This window comes from Frieseomelitta varia, unplaced genomic scaffold (assembly GCF_011392965.1).
Source record: "Frieseomelitta varia isolate USP_RPSP 00005682 unplaced genomic scaffold, Fvar_1.2 scaffold_242, whole genome shotgun sequence".
Lineage (NCBI taxonomy): Eukaryota > Metazoa > Arthropoda > Insecta > Hymenoptera > Apidae > Frieseomelitta > Frieseomelitta varia.
In genome coordinates, this window is record NW_025109971.1 from 356,550 (window position 1) to 376,065 (window position 19,516).

At 41.2% G+C, this 19,516-nt stretch overlaps 2 protein-coding genes across 2 annotated transcripts; both read right to left on the reverse strand.

Annotated features, from left to right (window-relative positions):
• Positions 1-386: 386 nt before the first annotated feature.
• Positions 387-8,904, reverse strand: LOC122527997 (the record flags this gene model as incomplete). The annotated part of the gene is made up of 7 exons (XM_043652648.1): positions 387-2,930; positions 3,511-4,706; positions 4,764-5,157; positions 6,049-6,205; positions 7,058-7,205; positions 7,832-7,949; positions 8,836-8,904. Coding segments are annotated over 6 exons (1,884 nt in total), but the record flags the coding sequence as incomplete, so codon positions are not given.
• A 1,501-nt stretch (positions 8,905-10,405) lies between these two features.
• Positions 10,406-18,113, reverse strand: LOC122527989. The gene is made up of 4 exons (XM_043652636.1): positions 18,087-18,113; positions 17,751-17,976; positions 17,241-17,453; positions 10,406-17,130 (listed from the first exon to the last, which is right to left on the reverse strand). Exons 1-4 carry the CDS (start codon positions 18,111-18,113, stop codon positions 15,962-15,964), a joined length of 1,635 nt encoding a protein of 544 aa, XP_043508571.1. The 3' UTR covers positions 10,406-15,961.
• Positions 18,114-19,516: the final 1,403 nt, after the last annotated feature.

Here is a 19,516-nt window from a genome sequence, read left to right on the forward strand (position 1 = left end):
ATGTTCTCCTCTAGTCTCGTACAGTCGCGGACAAGTATCGGGACAGTCAAGTTATAATAATAAATCAGCTTCTCTTAACAAGCTTCGAATTTCCTGCATTGTTACATTACATTTGACAAAATGCAGCGAATGCGTACGTTCACGTTCTTGAGAAATACGTACAAAACTATTTCACCATGTTCAATCCATGTTATAGTTGAAACGGAATTTTCTGCGAGTGACAGAGAACGATTTACATTTTATGGATTTACATGAGATGTTCATGAAATTGAGATATACACAAAACAAAAACACAGCTTTCCACGAAAAGATTGCAAATTAATATCGAACGATATATATATATTGATATAAGACGAGACGTTTCGTCGCATTAGCCGCATTTTTCCCTTTATGATCTAGCAAAATGAACAACTACATTCGTAGTCTTACAACGAATTCTTAACCGATCGACAACAACGTTCTCGATCTCGGAGTTCACTTGCTCCCGCGTTTACAATAATCATCAACGTGCAGTATGATAAACTATACGCATGAACACGTTCTCCATCGTTACGATGAATAATAGCTACAGCGTTTGTGCGTAAATTTTCTGCTCGGTATACCGTGCGCGCAAATAAGTCATAAGGTAGATGCGATTTGAAATTAAAACAAGAATCGTCGCGTCTCGCACAGACAGAAATTAATATGCACCTCTTCGTCGAGCAAGCTCTCGCATACATTTCGACATAGGAAATCACTGACTCGACGTTGAAACGGGCTATTGACCATACGTTAATGCATACGAAAAAAACCAAAGTTAGAATAAGGGAGGTTCTCTGTCATAATTTCAGAGCCATGGACATATTGCTGGTCGTTGACGGGATCTTACGTAGAATTAGTTCGAAACGTTATTCATTACTAGCTAGAAACATTATGCAGCAGTTTTCGAGCTCTAAGTTTTCGTGAAAAAGTGCGATGATCGTACGTGCACACGTAGTTTCGTACAATCGTTTATCGATCAATCAACGCACGACTCCTGTGACTCTGCTCCAGTTACACAGACGAATGTATGTATATGCGAGTAGAAAGTCAAGTGGCACTATTGAAAAGTTGCCTGAGTAGGTTCTGTTTGTTGACTAGATTCCACAGAATTCATCTCTCTTTGTCGCAAATATACTATACGATTGCTCTTCTTAATTTTACGCGTGTCTCTTCCGGTTTCTCTTTCTGTTTTTTTTTTACAATGATAGAGCGACGTTTTACGAAGCATCGGAACTACAAATTGAAGATGAACGAGAAAGAAGGAGGAATGTCGCTCGAAACAGTTTGATGCTTCAGTGTTATTTATTTTAGTTCATTGAAATAAAACGACACGAACGAAGTTTATATCTTCAATTAGATACTCCAAGGAAGAATTATTGATAAAATAGACCGCATTCCTCGTTGTTTCCTTATATCCTTCAATCTAGAAAAAGCTTAGAAACGGAATTCCAATGCGATTTTTCGGAGGAGTATCGGCGATAAATCCCGTTGTTTCTATCGATAAAATCTACGCTTGATCGTAAGCGACATTGATCGAGTGCAATAGACACCAAAAGTTTCTTCTCCTTTCTCCGTAATCGTTAAACATGTACATATATATATTATAAAACTTTGGGAATCGTAATCTATTCATACAAATGATATTACGCACGAGTCTTGGGACACACGCAATAAAAAGCATGATACGAGTATCTAAGGGCCCCTATACACGTTGAAACACGTTCAAGTCACAATACATGCATCAACACTTGGGTTTTACGATATATGTCACGACGTATGTATTAGATGTAGAAATTAATTCTTGAATGTTAAAATATAGATCGTTCAAAGAAGCATATTCTTTTCGATTCAAAGGTAAAGATTCTACCAGACTGATTTATTTGTGTCCAAGAACATTTGAAATAGAAATTTGAAAATTGAAAATTCGAAGAACTTGTTCTTGTTCTAAGACACTGTTCTAAGACGATCCAAAAGACAATTTTCTAGTGGAATGACTCAAGAATAAAACCATATAAACAAATGAGTTTATTATAATTCACATAATTTTATTTCATATTTCAATGTAACTATAAACACATATTTCAATTATTCTAGTATCTCAATATTGAAGACATCTCTCAACAATTAATCTTCAATAACCTTCAGTTTTATATATATATATATATATGTATTACTTTTAAAAATTAAAAAGATTCGTTTGAATTGTATTTTACATATTTGCAATAATTCAGAATCTTCCAAATACTCGTGTACAGTGGCGTTACCTTCTATTATTGATAATAATATTAGTTGGATAACAATCCTATATTTTTACGTGTTTCAACATAGATGTCACACGTGATGCGATAAATTGAAAACTGGCGTAGATTTCGTGAAGCCTGAGCGTCGATTTATCTGTCTCAACGTGTATTGGGGCCTTAATAATCTTTTGGATGACTGTGAGCAACGGTGTTACAGGCTCGTCGTGAACGACCCACTCTTTCTCTCGTCTTCTCTTACTTTTTCTTAGTGATAACCACACCGGCGTGTACCGGAGATATTCTCCTATATGTCTACTTAACTAGATGCTCGATTACAATCGATGAGAATCACGTTCTTGCGGAACTGAAATTGAAATTATGAGAAAACTATGTACAAACGACTCGAGTAACGTTAGTGCTAGGGCACAATGTCGCCACGCATTATGCATTTTCCATGTATATATTTATAGGTTGATTCGGGTTGTTCTGCTGCTGATCGGTTTCGTCGGCCGCACTTTCGCCGTGCGTTTTCTCACTTCTCGACTTTCAAAGCAAATCGAAAGAAACTGATGTTTATTCCTTGATGCGATCAGCAGCAGTGTCCAAATTTCATGCCACCTTCTTTTTACTCGTCTTCTTGCTGCGGGGGAGGGTAGCGAAGCTTGTTATCTGAAAAACAGAAACGAATCGCCGTGTTATCGCCTGTTCCACGCGAGGAGGATCGTTCGATTGTAAAATAAAATCACCTCGACGTTTCGTCATTTCGATTTTTATGTGTTTAAGCGTTTATAAAGTCGCTAAGTTTAGAGATTTGATTATAGTAACATGTAACTCACACACCACACTGGCTTCAGGGAAAAGGAAGATACTACGATAGTGAGGGGAAGAATACAGTATTATAACTTTTATGTAGGAACCCCTCTTTCTTCTCGGATTTCACATGCCTTTCGATCTATTCGGGAATAATATTTGCAAAAAATATTTCACAAGCAAAACGAAAATGTAATACACAAATCAAATACTTCTCTGGGGGGATGGATTTTATAGGATGAACAACTGGCACAAAAATTTGTGTTTCAAGTGGTAGTACGCTTCCTTTCTCGAAGCAACAGTTAATAAATCGTACAGCTAGAGCCGTGTTAATCATCGTGTAACATGCATGTCGAACAATCCAGGAGGAATTAACACTTGCTAAGCGATTAGTGGCCCAACGAATCACTAGAAAACACTCTAGAAACCATATTCATACGATCTGAACGAACGAATTAATCCGTTTCTTCTCCGTCGGTTTCCAGTAGTACGACAAGTGGATGAAAAGGACGGAGGAAGGATCGATGACAAAGAGTTTTAGTGAATCACGACGACGAGAACCAGTCAAAAAGACCCGTGTAACAATTTAGCCTATGTATATACATATATATATATCGATCTTTCAGACGAAAGCTTCCTAAAAAATATCCGACTCCAATCTTTTGCCAATTCTCGGCGACTGCGACATTTCTCTTATCTGCGACGCTACGCTCGTTGTCTCGATATCTCTCTTCGTCTCCAACTTCTGTTTATCGTCGGCGAGCGCAAGCACGTAACTGCCAGAGCTGTTTGAACTGTCGTTCTCGCTCTTATCGTCGCTCTGAGCGTTTATCTCCCGATTGGAGCTCGATAACTTCGGCGAAGCAAGTTCAACGATCGCCTCTTGCGATTCGATGCTGTTCGATCTGGAATCAGGCGCGCTCACGTCCGAGCAAGAGTCCTCCCCTCTCCTCGGCTCCTTGGAGAACGCGCCGTGAAAGATGTTCTTCGGGATCGTCAACAGCTTCGAGAAACCTTCCTTGGTCCGCTGCCTCTTCGACTTCTTAGTAGCCTTTGACTTGGCGTCGCCCGCGTGAGCGATAAACACGTCCTTCGTGACGCCGGTGTTCGAGAAGGTCTTCACGGTTCCGGTTTTAATTACCAAAGTGGCTTTCAACGCGCTCTGAGCATCGGCCTCGGAGTTCAAGTCCTCCTCGCTCTTCGTGAGAGGCACTTTCGGAGCTTGCTTCTTGTTGTACTTGCCAGCCCGGCCGTGACTGTCCGAGTTACTTCGCGACACGTTCGGAGTTGTCCAAACGTCCATGCAGCTGCCACTTTCGTATCCTACCGCCGTGCTCGCTGCTTCGTTTCTCGCCTCTTTCGTGTCGTCAGTGACAATACTCTTTCTATTAATTTCGCCGTCGAAAGCGTCCACACTCTGCGACGATGTTTCTTTCTGAGACGACGTCTCGGCGATGGACGCGTCGCTACGTCTAAAATTCTCCTGCGTGTGAACGATGTTATTAACAGCTTTATGGGCGTCGCTCAGAAGTTGCTTCAGTTCCTCGAATTTATTCTGACAGAGTTCGTCCGTCGCGGTACGAGTTGATTCCTTGATCTCCAAGGAAGCTTCGTCGCTTGTTACACTTTCCGCGCCTGCGATATTTTTGATTCCCTCTTCGATCTTTGCACTCTGTTCTTCCACAATCGCACGATTCTCTGCTGCTTCCTCGATCTTTGCATCTTGCGTTTCGAGTAGCTCCGCCTGTCCAATGTCGCTCGACTTAGGATCGATTCTAGTCTCTACGCTCTGAATTATTCGAATCTCCGCGGCTAGCACGGGCTCTGAGCTCGAATTGTCGACCGTCTCTGTCGATTCACTTTTCTCTAGTTCCGGGCCTGATTGACTGGTACTTTTAAGTAAATCATCGTTACCTGCCACAAGGGAGCCACGATCGAATTTGATATGATCAGCAACATTACTGTTTTGCGAGAGTAGAAGCAAGATCTCGAGAGCTTGCTCGGGAGTGACGAGATTCAAAGGTGTCGGAAATGAGACATTTTTGGAGGAAGGAGGGTCGACGCTGTCGGAATCCTCTCCTGAGTCCTTCAAATATCATAAAAATCGATGTATTATCAAATAAAGCAAGTAAGAAATATATAAAAGGTAATAAGTAACTCTTAAAAAGCTCGACAGAACGAATTCATCTATTAATTCATTAAGGACCGAGGTATAGTTGAGCCTCTCAGAAGCTAAAATTCTTGACGAGATTAACTCGTAGAGGATCGACAAAATTTCTTTTGTAACCTACAATATTTACGTTGTATATAAACATAAATTTCTGGGGACGAAACAGTTACTTTTATGGAAAAAATACCAGTTCTCTGGAAATTAATGTTCCTTTCTCAAGAAAGAAATGATTTAATTCCATGGGTTTATTTATCATAAGAAGACGAGAGATAAACGATAGATAATTTCAAGATAAATTTTAAAAACGCGTCTCACACACACATTGGGAACCATTGACAATTAAGAGTTATTGAAATTATTTAACTTTAGAATTTTCATTATCAGTCTTATTACTAATAGCAATCTAATCTACCAAATATTTTTCTATTTCAATTTCTCTACGAAATTATATAATAAAATCTACGCCTCATCTACGCGAAAGAAATTCGGCTGAAAGAGAATTCTCGGTACTTCCTTCGAATCTGAAAATCCTCTTTTACAGACAAGAAAACGTAATCCGGGAAAAATGTGAGATCGAAACGTTGGTCCTTGATGAATTAATCAGGGTGGAACTTTCGGCGCAGTCGGTCAAATTTAAAGCATCATCTGCTGCTTACTTCGAGACGCCTTCATTCCAGCTTGTTTATCAACGTCGTTCGGAACAAGTTTCAGCAAAGTTTCAGTTGCAGAATGAAATTGGGACTCGAGTGCGCGGAATTAAACCTTGATTTATGTTCTTATACGGATTCGAGCGGTTGAATTTAGTACCTCTGGGGTCTTCTTCGTGGTGGAGCGAGGTTTTGCGCGTGTTCTTGCACCGACGCTCGATGTTCGAACTAACGAATCGCCTTGAGATGTACGGCTGGATTGTAGCGCTTCACCGCTGCTGTATCCGCTTGATATGTCGTCCGAAGACCTTATATTACTGCAACCAATGATTCATTTGATGCGTAAATATAGCAAATAATAGATGCGGCGAATATTTAAATACGAAATTTCAACCCTCTACTGCATCGGCCTGAAGACCTCGGAGACCTTCGATGGGTGAAACCATATTTTTGCCGAGTGAGGAAATCTGTACAACTTAAATTTATCTTCGTCAAAATTATTTAAGGCATCATTTAAAAAAAAAAAAAAAAAAGAAACGATGTATTATTTTTCGCGTACAATGGGACATACGTTCCACGTCGACCATATCTGACTCCTGATCCTTGTACCTCAAGTTCTTTTCTGTATAACTAACAGTTGTGACCTGTCCCTTTAACCACTTGCGCTGACAACTGATTGCGGACCATAACGAGCGACCGAACCGTATACAATAATCCGTCGCTTTCTTTTCGTCGGCATATCACTGGATAGAAATGATTGAGAAGTAATAAATTTATTATTCGTTTTACTTAAATATACTTAAAACTGAGAAAATATTATTTTAAATATAATTTTGGAACGAAAAATTCTCGAGTGGCACGTCATTCCAGCGCAAGAGGTCAATAGTAAGATTATAAATATCATTAATGCAAGTTAAAGTGAGAGTAATCTATTTTTTTGTCACGTTCATTAGCATGTCTATGCATTTTTGAATATTTGAAGAAACAGTGATTAAGATCATATGTGAAATCCGCAAAGTAGAGTAACTGTTCGTGAAAATACAAAAGTGCATAGACATCCAAACGATAATAAACAGAGGTGATTCAATAGAAAGTGTACAAGTTAGGCTACTTCGAGCTTTGTTAGCAGAGGGTTAAAATAATTATACTTAGGGAGGTAAGGTACGAACGTTAAGCTAGCTGTTGGCTCCCTAGACCTCGGTTGTCTAACGTCAACGTCCACTTCAGAGAAATACATCTCTACTCGATTGCTACTGGACTGGGTCCGGCGAGGACTGTATCCTCTTCTTCCCACATGCTCTCTTCGGCGAGGTTCCACTGTAAAACGTGCCAAAATTTCGAATCAATGTGTATTCGAATCTTTTCCACGTTTCATTTGCAAAATGTATAATGTAACTTTAGTTTGGGAGTACGGAGCGGTCGAATCTGTTTATGTCTTGCGTAATTCGAATTTATAATTGTTAATTTTCGAAATGCACAATTTATAGAGGCAAATGAGGCATCGTGTTACAAAGTGTGTTGTAAAGATTATTATTTCTAATTAAAAGTGAAATTAATCTCTGCCAATTGAATGTACTTATCTGAGCCTGAACTCCATTACGCGAACGAAATATAATACTGTCCTCTTTAATTAAAATGTCCTGTCTATCATTTCGAAACCGAAGGAAACTGAAGTTTCCTCACCTTCTTTGTTTCCCTTCGTTCAATTCATACCAGTGGCCAGTGAAAGTAAAATACACAAGGAACGTGTAACATATCGACACATTTTAAAAAAATGAAAAAATTTCGTATAGGACATTTTAATTCGAACAGAAATTGGCAAACTCTCGACGCATAAACTATTTTATTTGTCTTCCGAAGCTTTCCCGTAGATTTCGAAGAGTAATTTACGTTGTTCGCGGTAGAATTTGCAAAAATGATTAGTGCCGTGATCGGCCAATAACCTTCCATGTCCGTCTCGTCGTGCATGTGCGGTGTGTTTCTATTCTCGTCCTCTTTCTCGCCGGTCAGGTCGCTCAGGCTGTAGCTCTTCTTTAAATGCTGCACCAGACCACCGCCACCCTGAAAAACCAATCCTTCGTTTTTTTCAACCTGCACGGAGCAATCTGCGATTCTGCGCCGCGTCGTTTGTTAAGGGCCAGTGCGTAGAAAAAAGAAATATTAAGTAACTTGAAAAAAAAAAAGAAATATTCGGAAACGAACGTATACGTGTATGTTACACAGAATATTGAGAGGGGAGACGTTTGAGATTTTGAGAGCTTGTATTCATCCAGAGAAGTAGAATTATTTTATTATCGTATGATTAATGTATTCATCAGTTATATTTATTCATTTTTATTCGACGCAATGTTAATTCTTATTGCAATACGTAAAAATATAGAATATTTAACAGAGATTTTCTGTCCGTCTAAGTTCTAGACTTTCAAACTGCCTTTATAAAAGAAATTCTTATTGCGACGTGCAAAGATATAGGAGATATTCAGGGTATGATACTCCTTGCAATATTTATAATACAGAAAACAATTTTCTATCTAGGTGCTATGTTCCAAATTGTCCTTACAAAAACGTGAAATCTTTATTACGAGAAATATACGTATAAAATAATATAATTTAACGAATGAACATAGAAAATAGCCAAAGAATATAGAAAACAATTTTTTTAAGAAAGAGAAATGAACGTTTCCTCAACAAGAGATAATGTAAAAACAAACACTTATTTTATTTCAAACAATCATTCAAAGAGAAAAGAACAGAGAAAACGCTCGTTGACTCCATGTTCTAAATTGATCTTTATAAAAATATCAACCCGCATAAAAAAAAAAAAGACTACCTTTCTCCGAGTAAATACTACAAGCCCTTCAAACTCGTGGACACTTCCTTTTCAACTCCCTGTGTAAACACTGTGTAAGATAGAAAGAAAGAAAAAAAAACTGAAATAAATTCTTACCAACCCGGGAAAAGGTGTTAATGTGTTATCTGCCGACGCCGGAGCGTGTGTTCGATCTGTCGTGCGTGTTTAGCGATCGATCTAGGCCGGGTTCAGCAACGCGAACGGGTTGCGGTCTCTCGCCTATCCGGCTACGTTTTTTTTTTCTTTCCTTTTTTTTTCTTTTCATTTTCCCCCCGACTTTCGTTCTGGCACGGGTTAACGGCTAGCGTTCCGCGTGCCCAACGATAGAACCCGGTTCTCTTGATTAACTGGACCAACTCGTTAGACGGGACTCGCTCGCGTACGAACGACAGGAATCGATCGATTCGGACGATCGCGATCGTGCAAGCGTCTACCTTACCGCGAAAAAGAAAACGGAGCAAGAGTGAAGGGCCAACACATTAATCGTAGAATGTATTTATTCGAGGGAAACAAAAAAACGAAAGTAAAAAAGAAAAAAAAAAAAGAAATTAATAACATGTCCTATCGTTGAGTAAAGTATCTTTGGGATATAAAAGTTTTAGTTTCTCTAAAGCGCTTCGATGGCGAATTCTCGCATTATCACGGCTTTCTTTCTGGACTACAGACTTTACGCATAATCGTAGGTACTTGGCCGATGTGCAAGTAACGCAAGCAAACTATGTCACATCAGTTTGACATACATATGTGGCTCGCAAAAATATTTGTATCGTTGATTTGAATTTATGAATATTTTTGAAATTTCATTGGCACTGTGATAACATTCAATTATTGTAATTGTAATATTATATACAATTTTTAAAATGTATACAGAAGTATAACGATAATTATGTTTCTCAGAGACCGTAAAAGTATCCATGTTATATTCGTGCATCTCAACTTGTTGCATACTAAATATATATATATATATATATGCATATTTGCATTGAGTATCTTATGACTTCTTTCTATATTTTCAGATCGAGTTATCAAATTATAGTGCTAATGAAATTTCAAAATACTTCGTATAACACGCGCAATATAAATACTTTCGCGAACAACGATTCTAACTAGACTGCACTTCATTTTGAAGATGTAAATATGTAATAAAGTATCCAAAATGCTCCTTGTGCAAGTTCAATTCTTTAATTTGTGAATTCAGACGCATTTTCAAATTTCTTTTTATACTTGTAATGTTCTCTGTGCGAGCTCGATTTTCTTGAACTGTTTGAATTTACACAGAAATTCGCAGTCTAGTGATAACTACGGCTAGAAACGACACGCTCTGCGATCGGTATCTCCTTAAGCACTATCTGACGTTGGTCGGTCGTTGATTGATTACATTGAGAGCAAACAGTACAGTATCGATTAATTCGTAAGCAAATTGTGCGATTGAGATAAAAAGTGTAATATGTTATTGACAGGTCCCATAAACCTAGTGTTAAAAAGTAATTTATGCGTTAACTGCGCAAATTACATAGAATTCTTTCAGTTATCGCAGCGCAATACAGTCTTCAACTCTGTCTTTTTGACACGAATCTTTACTTCCTTTACCGTAAAAATGAAATAACCAAGTAATCGATTGGTACTCTCATTATTCGACGATTCGTTCGTAAGAAAGGATTCAAAATGATTGTTTGATAGATTTTATTTCTTAAAAATAGCGCATCACTTTGGAATAATAGGCAACAATTTCATAAGATTGTCATAAACGATCTGTCGGAAGGCACCAGATCACTCAACTCACTAAAATGATCACGCGACAGATCATCCTTAATTCTAATTGGCATGATAAACACTAGGTAAAAATCTCGGACTTCGCAGAGAAACACACAATGCTAGTATAATATTCACCTAAACGCTAATCACACAGTCGAAGTTACATTGTGCTAAAGACTTATCAAATAAAAAAGAAAAAAAAAACTTCTCAATCACCTTATATAATAAAGTAGCGCGTGCGCGTGCACACGTGACAGACAATCTCGCGCGAGTAAAATCTCCAAAATTGTCATCAAAATCATCAAAACCTCCTTTGTCTCTCGTTCTCCGCGTTTTCCTCCACATCAACTATCTTAGGATCAACTCGATTGTAAAACAAAAAAACAAAAAAAAAAAAAAAAAAAAGAAACAGGTTACGACACCGATCGTCAACTATGTAAACGTCGACGTCGATACTGCCAGCTTATTTTATGTGAACTGTGTTCTATGTTGTGTGGGAGACTTGCCTTGAAATCGATACGCTAGTCTAGGCGCACACATTTTGGTGCACGTACACGCACACATCTACCATCAAGCTTTCCATCCCCTCTTCAAACGTCTCTTCGTCATTCTCTTTCTCTCGCTAGCAAATTAACCGTGACATCTCTCTCTCTCTCGCTTGTTTTTCGTCAGCTCATCCTTGGCTGGGGCTTCGTCGAAATTCCCCCCTCCTGCTCCTCGTCGTAAACGAGGGGTCGATCAGTCAGCTGTTTGCCATCTTTCTTCTTCTTTCCTCTCTTTTTGTCTCTTCTTTCTCCTGCAATTTTCTCGAGTCGTATCAACGCTGCAGCGGCGATAAATTTTGGACTCGCGAGTTAGGCCAACTCGCACGCGGCGAGCCTCGTTGTCTCGATGTCTCTTTCTCGTTAGCTGGAGGAAGAAGGGCGAGCAAGAAGAGAAACAACGTCGGAGAACATTTCTGCGAAACTTTGCAACATCTACTGCAACGTATCGGCACAAGTGTCTCGTCGACGATCGACGATCGAACGAGCGGCACTGTCCCTCTTCTCACATCCTAACGTATCGTTACGTAATTGTACATACTACTACACACTGGTCTATCCCTTTTCTTTTAGAAAATAAAAACGAAGCTAGACAGAAGCTGAGAAAAGTTTGTCTAAAGAAGACTTGGACAACTCGTTCGCGAGATGGAAGATTTCAAACGAACAATCACTCGGGCAATAGGATTTGAATCGCGCGGAGATTTCCGGAACGGTAGCTGTCATCTCGCGGTAACACGAAGAACCAATGAAAACGAAGAAGAAGAAGAATGGAGAGCGAGAATGAATTTCTCGCAACAATCGTGAAAAGTGGGAAATCAAAGGAACGAGCTAGACCTTCCACCCTCTGGTATAACGACGTTATCGTGCTTTAATCCGTTTCCACCTTATTATTATTATTATTATTATAATTATTATTATAATTATTATTATTATTTATTATTATTGTTATTGTTATTATTATTATTATTATTCTTATTATTATTATTATTATTATCATCGTTTCCCTCTGCACGGTGAAATTGAAACTTGAATGCTCACGCGATGCTCGGTACTCGCGAGAAATGAATTTCTTCCTCCTCCTCGAGAGAGAGGAATACTTTCTCGACTTTTCGTTCAACGAAAACGTTCGTCACGTTTTTTTTTTGTGTTTCAAGGAGGCTATTTAACGCTAGAACTATCAAAGTGGTAGAAATTGACTAATTTATAATTTTTCTTAGAAATTTTATAGACACAAATTTTATAGACGTATACACCCGTCCCTCCATTTACGTGGTCTGAATTTATGACATTCATGGGTGTGTGCGTGTACACACACAACGTGAACCTCACAATCAACACAGACGAGGCAACGCTCGTCCTTCTAAACGTTTTTCTACCCTTCTCCCTCCCCTCTTTCTCTTCGAATCTCGTTTCATTTCAACAAATGTGTCAATCGACTTATTGCTCCTTGTTCAACAGACTGCAATCGTCTGTTTAAGCGAAAAAATGTAACTCTGTAATTGCGTCTTTGTTTGCGTATTGTGCGTTTCGTAGTTCCCCCTCGCGGCCAGACTGATCGTCTCTTAAAATCCACACTGGCAGCTCTTTTCTTCTCTCGGTCGACCAAGTTGTTTCGTCAACGTTCAATCCTTACTCTCCCTCCCTCTCTCTTTCTCTCTCTCTCTCTCTCAACTACTACTACTACTTTACTCTTTCTTTTTTAAATACCGTTCTTTCGACTAATCAAGTTATGTATGTGTGCATTCTCACTCTCTCCCACCCCCCTCTTTTTCTCTCTCTGTTTGTCTATCTCGTCGACTTCAACCAGTTTGCAATCGTCACCAGTTTCGTTCAACCGCAAAAATTGCACGGAAAGCAGTTGCGGATGGGCAAACTTCCCCTCGTCCTTGACACACGCATACCTCGTCGCACCGCCTTCCTTTTTCTCTTTCTCTCTCTCTCTCTCCTGCTCTTTCGCTAATTTATATACACGTTTACACGTGTGCGCATACATGGACGATTCACACGCATGCGGGTTTCACACATTTCCCACGCAACGCGCTCGCGTTGTACATACATATGTATACACGTAAACATTACATATATACATATACATGTAGCTACATACAGATATATTTACATATAGTCGTGCGCAATCGTGCTTTTTAAAACCGCTCAAATCTTATTTTTCTGCTCTCTCTCTCTCTCTCTCTCTCTCTCTCTCTTTCTCTTTCTCTCCACTCTCTGCAATTCTCTCTTTCGCAAATATGTATCTATTTATATATTTATAATATTTATACGCCATTTCTTACCCCCCCCTCCCCAGTGCGTTGGCCATACCTTTGTTAATTTCGATTTGCAGCCGTCTCCTTCCTCCTCCTCATTCGTACTCTCTCTCTCTCTCTCTCTCTCTCTCTCTCTCTCTCTCTCTCTCTCTCAACACTCATACACAGGCTCTCTCGTTCTCTCTCGCTCTACCTGCGTTCATCTTATAAATGTAAGTTAGTAACAATTATGTATTTGGACAATGTTTAACAATGTAGCAAATGCACACGCGGGACACGGTGTACCTGGTTTTTCTATTTCTCGGCGCGTGCATTTCTTGCTCTTTTTTTTTTTTTCTCCGTGTACGCTGTACGTATATGCGTGTACTTCTATGACGCGTGTACGTGTGTAAACATGCTTCCCTCCCCCTTTCTTCCCCTTTGCGTGATCTTTCGCAGTCACGACACAACGACGACGACGATTCTTCGCTCTCACTCTCTCTCTCACTCTCTCTGTTCATCTCTCTGCTTTTTTGCTTCTTTCCTCCCACAGTGACTCACCAGTGGCTTCGCTCCATTTTTTTTTCCAAGCTTTTTACGTGTTCTCCCATTTTATTTTCCCTTTTTCCTTAGATTAAACGTGAGTCAACGCAACTAAACGATCCCCTAAAACCGTCCATTGCGATACGCTTCCGAAATGAATACGTTCTCCACGAGAATTTTGTCACGTTTGCACACGTTCCAGCGTGCAAGCGAAATGAACAATATCGAGTCTGAAAAGGGGCAACGGAGAAATTAACGCGCGTTTTCACAATCGGACGTTTCTTTCTTCAAACGATCGACGATCTTTCTCTCGTCTACACACGTGTCACGTGTTCACACCGCGCGCTTATTTCGACGTGACGTTTCCAAAGTTCTTTTCGCAAAATCGAAGCCACCAGTACACTGTGCAGGAAAGAACGTGAAAGAAACAAAATTATCTTCTTTTTCTTCCTCTCCCCCACCCCTTTTTTTTTAAATATATTCGCTATTTTCGTAATATCTCTGTAGAATAGTCCTCTATAAAAAAATTCATCGGTTTTCTACTTTTTTTTTCCTTTTCTCTCTCCCCTTTTAGCTTCTTCGCGCCGTTCTCTCTCTCTCTCTCTCTCTCTCTCTCTCTCTCTCTCTCTCTCGTTTTCTCTACTTTTCATTTATTCCTCACTGCGTTTACTCGTTCCTCTCTTTCCCCCACTCCTTCGCACTCGCGCCCTCCCCCCTCCGTTTTCACTGTTTTTTTTTGTTTTTTTTGTTTTCTTTTAAATTTATATCGTTACACGTCTATGTTAAGGTGATACTTACTCATCGTAAATGTCTAAACGAACACATATTTATACCTCGATAACACCATGTTTATTTATTCCGTTGTCATTTCTACGGTCGTGTAATTCTTTATTTTTTTTTTCTCTCTCTCTCCTCTCTGCGCGTCGATCCGGCAGTCAAGATTCGCTCGAATCTCGATTCCTCGACTCTTCCCCTTTTTTTCCTCTGCCTTCACGATCAAAATATCTATCTACCTACTGTCTGTTTTTTTTTTCTCTTTTTTTTTTCTTTTTCTTTACTTTTTTTTACTGCCTTGTTAATCGTTAAACGCGAGAACGTGTATGTATGTATGTTTGTATGCATGTATGTATGTATGTATGTATGTATGTATGTACTTGCGCGCTCGCCGCGTTTATCCAAGATTCTCGTCGCTTTCACACGCTTCCACTCTCGTACACGACATTCTCGTCTCTCTCGCCTCGATCACGCTACACGCGCAGCACTCTCGATTTTCTCAAAATATGTAATTCGTTATTTTCTCTTTTTTTTTCTTTTTTTTTTTTTCGTATATGTGTTTTTTTTCACGTGTCGCGCATATAAATGTGCATGTACATTCGAATGCATGCGCACGCATCGAACGTGTAACAACAACCGCAATCGTAATCGTTCTATCGTTAACGTTAACGTTCCTTCCCCTTTTCGTCGGTTTTATCTCGTTTCATTTAATCGTTATCGTTTTATTTTATTACTACTCGTCGTTTTTTATTATTATCCGCTCAGAGCTACTACTTATTCATTGTCCTTTGTCACCATTTCTTTTTCGTCATCGACTTGGTGTCTCAGTTAATGGATTCATCAGGTAATTACCGCTGCGTTGTTGTTGTTGTTGTTGTTGTTGTTGTTTCAATCACTATTAGCGACAGACGTTACGATTCCCTCGTTTTGTTTCACGTCCTTTCATCCTCGCGTGCAAGCTCGAGTCATCTCTAGTAGTTGTGTCTCTCCCTTATTGTATTCAAATTCCGCTGCTTCGTCTTCTCCCTCGAGCCCTCGAACGTAGACGCGTGGCCTCGAACGACCACGTTACATATTGAACAGTTCGTACAACAATATTTTTCTCGTCCCTCCCCTTGCCCCTGTACGTACTTTGAACGTTTCGCGCTCTCGACGCTTCTCCCTAGTCCGCCAACTTTGTTCTTCCGCTTTGTTTCTCGGATTTGCAGAGGGTATTCGCGTTCTCGCGACCCTCGAAGGCTTCGGTTCAAAATCGAGAAAGGTACGGCCAAGATCCTTTCCGACCGAGAAAATGCTCCGCGGGCATCACCGACAGAAAAAAAACCTGTGCTTTACGCTTTCGCAAGCGTACAGCCCGCGACCGCTCTATGGTGGATCCTTCCTCCTCGAGAACAGTTGGAAGCGTCGCCGTCTGGCCAACGAAGATCGAACGACGCTCTCCTCCTCGGGAAATCCCGATACTCCAGCGCTTCGTCTTCTCTTTCTTCTTCTTCTTCTTCTTCTTCTTCTTCTTCTTCTTCTTCTTGCTCCTCTTCTTCGTTCCTTCTTGTTCCTTCGTCTCGTGTCTTCGGATCCACCGTTCTCCAGCGTTCTCCACCGTGATCGCCACCACCGCCAACCGCAGTTCCATCGTCGCCGTAGGCACTTGACTGTGAACGAATCGACGAGGAAACGTTGGATCCAACGCTCGCTGAACGAATCACGATACGTCATTCGCAGATGGAAGAAGGATCCGTATTTGACGACGGTGGCGGTGACGGCGGCAATGTTCGCGACGATACGGCTCAACGTACCGGCGACGAGCCGATGAGTTAGATGACATTTCCATCGCGATTGCCGCGGTCGAAATTTCCATCGGGCGCGCGGCCCGTTCTTTCCTCTCGTCGTTCTCCGCCATCTCCACCACCACCAGTACCAGCAGCACCACCACCACCAACTCTCGCAACGACGCTCCACCGCCCCCCACCTCCTCAGCAGCCAGTTCGCGCCGTAACGCACGCTGACGTGGTTCACTCCGCGCAGGCAACCGCACAGCCAAGCGAACAGATCTTCCAGTTGGTTCCTCGATTCCTCCGATTTTCGTCTACTATCACTACCATCGTCGTCGTCGTCGTCGTCGTCGTCGTCACCACCATCACCAACAACAACATCAGTAGTAGTAGTAATAGTAGTAGCAGCAGCGTTATCATCATCACGATCGTCACCACCGCCGAACGGCATGCTCGACCAGAGGAACATCCTCGAGATCCAGAGTACGGGGATCGTTGGAACGTTAACGCCAAGGACGCTGGTTAAAATCGAGCACAACCAGAAGAGCTGCGGTAGGACGTAGGTCGCTGATCGATCGGACGACGAGACGCTGGCGATCGAGTCGACACCGAGACCGGTCCCGCACACCAGCGTTCCTCCTTGTTCCCGTCGACCGGCGTCGATCGGCGTTGACGCCGCTCCGGGTTCCCTCGACGTCTCGTGCAGCTTCCCCTCTCGCTCCAAGCTGCTGTCCGTGAACAATCCCGACTCTTGGTATCCTCCACCTGATCGAAACAGACAGCGCACACAGTGTGTCTTTTGTCGGCGTGTGTGTTTTTCCGCGAAAGTAGCAGTTAGTTGCAGGGCGATGTAACGTAGGGAGGAAAGAACGTACCTGTCGAGGCCGGTTGAATGGAATTGATCTCGCAACGGGGTGCCGTCGGGGGGTCGTGGCTCTTGCCCCGTCTCCGTGGCAGGTGACCCGTGCAATTCGCGCATATGCCCGATCCCGGCAACTCCTCCGAACACGCGTGAAAGCAACACTCGTTCTCCTCGCTGCTGTGCAACGCCCTCGCCGCTTGCTCCCCGGTCTCGGGGATATTCGGATCTGAAATCATTTCGTTCTCCAAACTATCTCGTTTCTCCTTCGTTCTTGCCCGCCCCCCCCTTCCCTCCCCACCTTCTTTTTTCCTTCGTTCACTCGGCGCGTCTATGAACGAACCTAACCTATACTCAACGAATATTTATACTTTCTCGGTGTGTGTCTCGCCGACTACGTACGACTGCGAGTCGACCAAAGGGTGCCAAAAAATGTTATTACCCTTTTCTTTTTCTTTCTTTCTTTCTTTCTCTCGTGAAAACACGATCTACAACGATCACTTTACGACCAAGGAGTTAAGTTTACCTCTGCAGAGAAACGTGGGCTCGCCGGCGTACTGCGTGGGGTAGGCGGGGGCACGATCGCCCGGAAGCAAATAAGGGCAACGTTGCTCCACGGATTGGCAAAAGGACCGACAGGGCCTAAGTCTGCTTCCGGCCCAGCTGCTGGAGCTGTTCAAGTCCTGTGATTCCCCATGAGCAAAGTAAGGCACCAGGGAGCTGCACACCCATTTCCTATACGCTTCCTGCAATCAACAAACCACAAACGCCGCTTAGCTCTCTCTCTCGTAGCTTATTTTGTTGGAAAAATTTTGTTTAGCCCTGTTTGTTACCAGCGCCTAGAGGCGCTTTCAAAATTTACTCTCGTGGTAACTGGGTTGCCGCCCATAGCCGCTCACTTCACGTTGCTCGAGTCAAACTAATTGTAAATTTGCCTGCAGATTACATCTGTCATCGACGAGAGTTGCGGCTAACCTCAAAAAATAGTGATGTAAGATTGTGCATTGACACGCGTTTCGAACTGTATCACATTTTACTAGATTACTAGTAAACTTTACTAGAGTTACTAGATCAGATATATTATGAAACAAAGCTTAAAGTTATATTGTTAAGGTTTTTAGTATGTGCACCAGCAATTCAATACAGAATACGAATTAATGAATAAATAATAACAATAATTGCATCGCTTGGATCAGACGAAAATGTATTCTGATTCAAAAAATGTGATGTAGTAATTACGTATTGACCCACGTTTCGAACTGTACCATACTTTAGATTACTAGTTTAGATTACTAAACTTTACTAGAGTTACTAGATTGGATATATCATGAAATAGAGTTTAAAGTGACCCATGTTTCGAATTGTACCACACTTTACTAGTAAATTTGCTAGATTAGATACATTATGAAACAAAGCAAAAGTAATATTGTTAAGTTTTTAGTATGTGCACCAACAATTCGACACAGAACATATTGGTTCAATGCGGTGCAATTCAGTATTTCGATTATTTCAATATATTTTCTGAGAAATGCACGCTGACGAAAAAATTTCGTCGTTTTCAGCGTAGGTCGCGTAGGTTATGGTTAACACTGAAACTACCGACGACCGAGGCGTAACGTTTCCATCAGAGACAAAAAAGAAATCGAAAAACTTAATAACACTCGTATAGAGTACTTAAAGATTATTTAAATATTCAAAGATAGACTCGTTTTTATGTCTTTGTAAAATGTCCAACAGAAATTATAAATTTGGTCGTTTTTGACCAAATTTTGGCCGTTAATTTTGCGAGAGACGACGTTTCCTCTTTCTCGACGCTGTGAGATGCGAGAGCGAGAGAAAAAAAGACACTCCCCTCCGTTTCAACTCCGCTTTCCCGAGTTGTATTTCTGACGATCAAAGGTCAGAGCGGGCAATAAGACAGGTCAGTGGCTGACCTACTTTCGATATTACCCTTTCGGCGCATCCTCTAACAGCGTGTTATAATTACACTCTGGTTGCAGGAAAACCCTTTTATTCAACAGCAGTAACTTATCCTCGACCGAGCCCACCTCCCCCTCCTTTTTCTTTCTTTCTCTCTCTCTCTCTCTCTCTCTCTCTCTCTCTCTCTCTCTCTCTCTCTCTGCCCCCTCTATTCGTATTCATTATTTTCATTCTCGTCTCTTCTCGGTGCTATATTAAGTATTTCGTGTACACAGAGCCGAAAGAGGCGAAACTCGATACCCTGCGACGCAAAAATACGAAACGGTTGTACGTTTCACGGTTTTTTTTTTTTTTTTTTGCCCCGTAACCTTG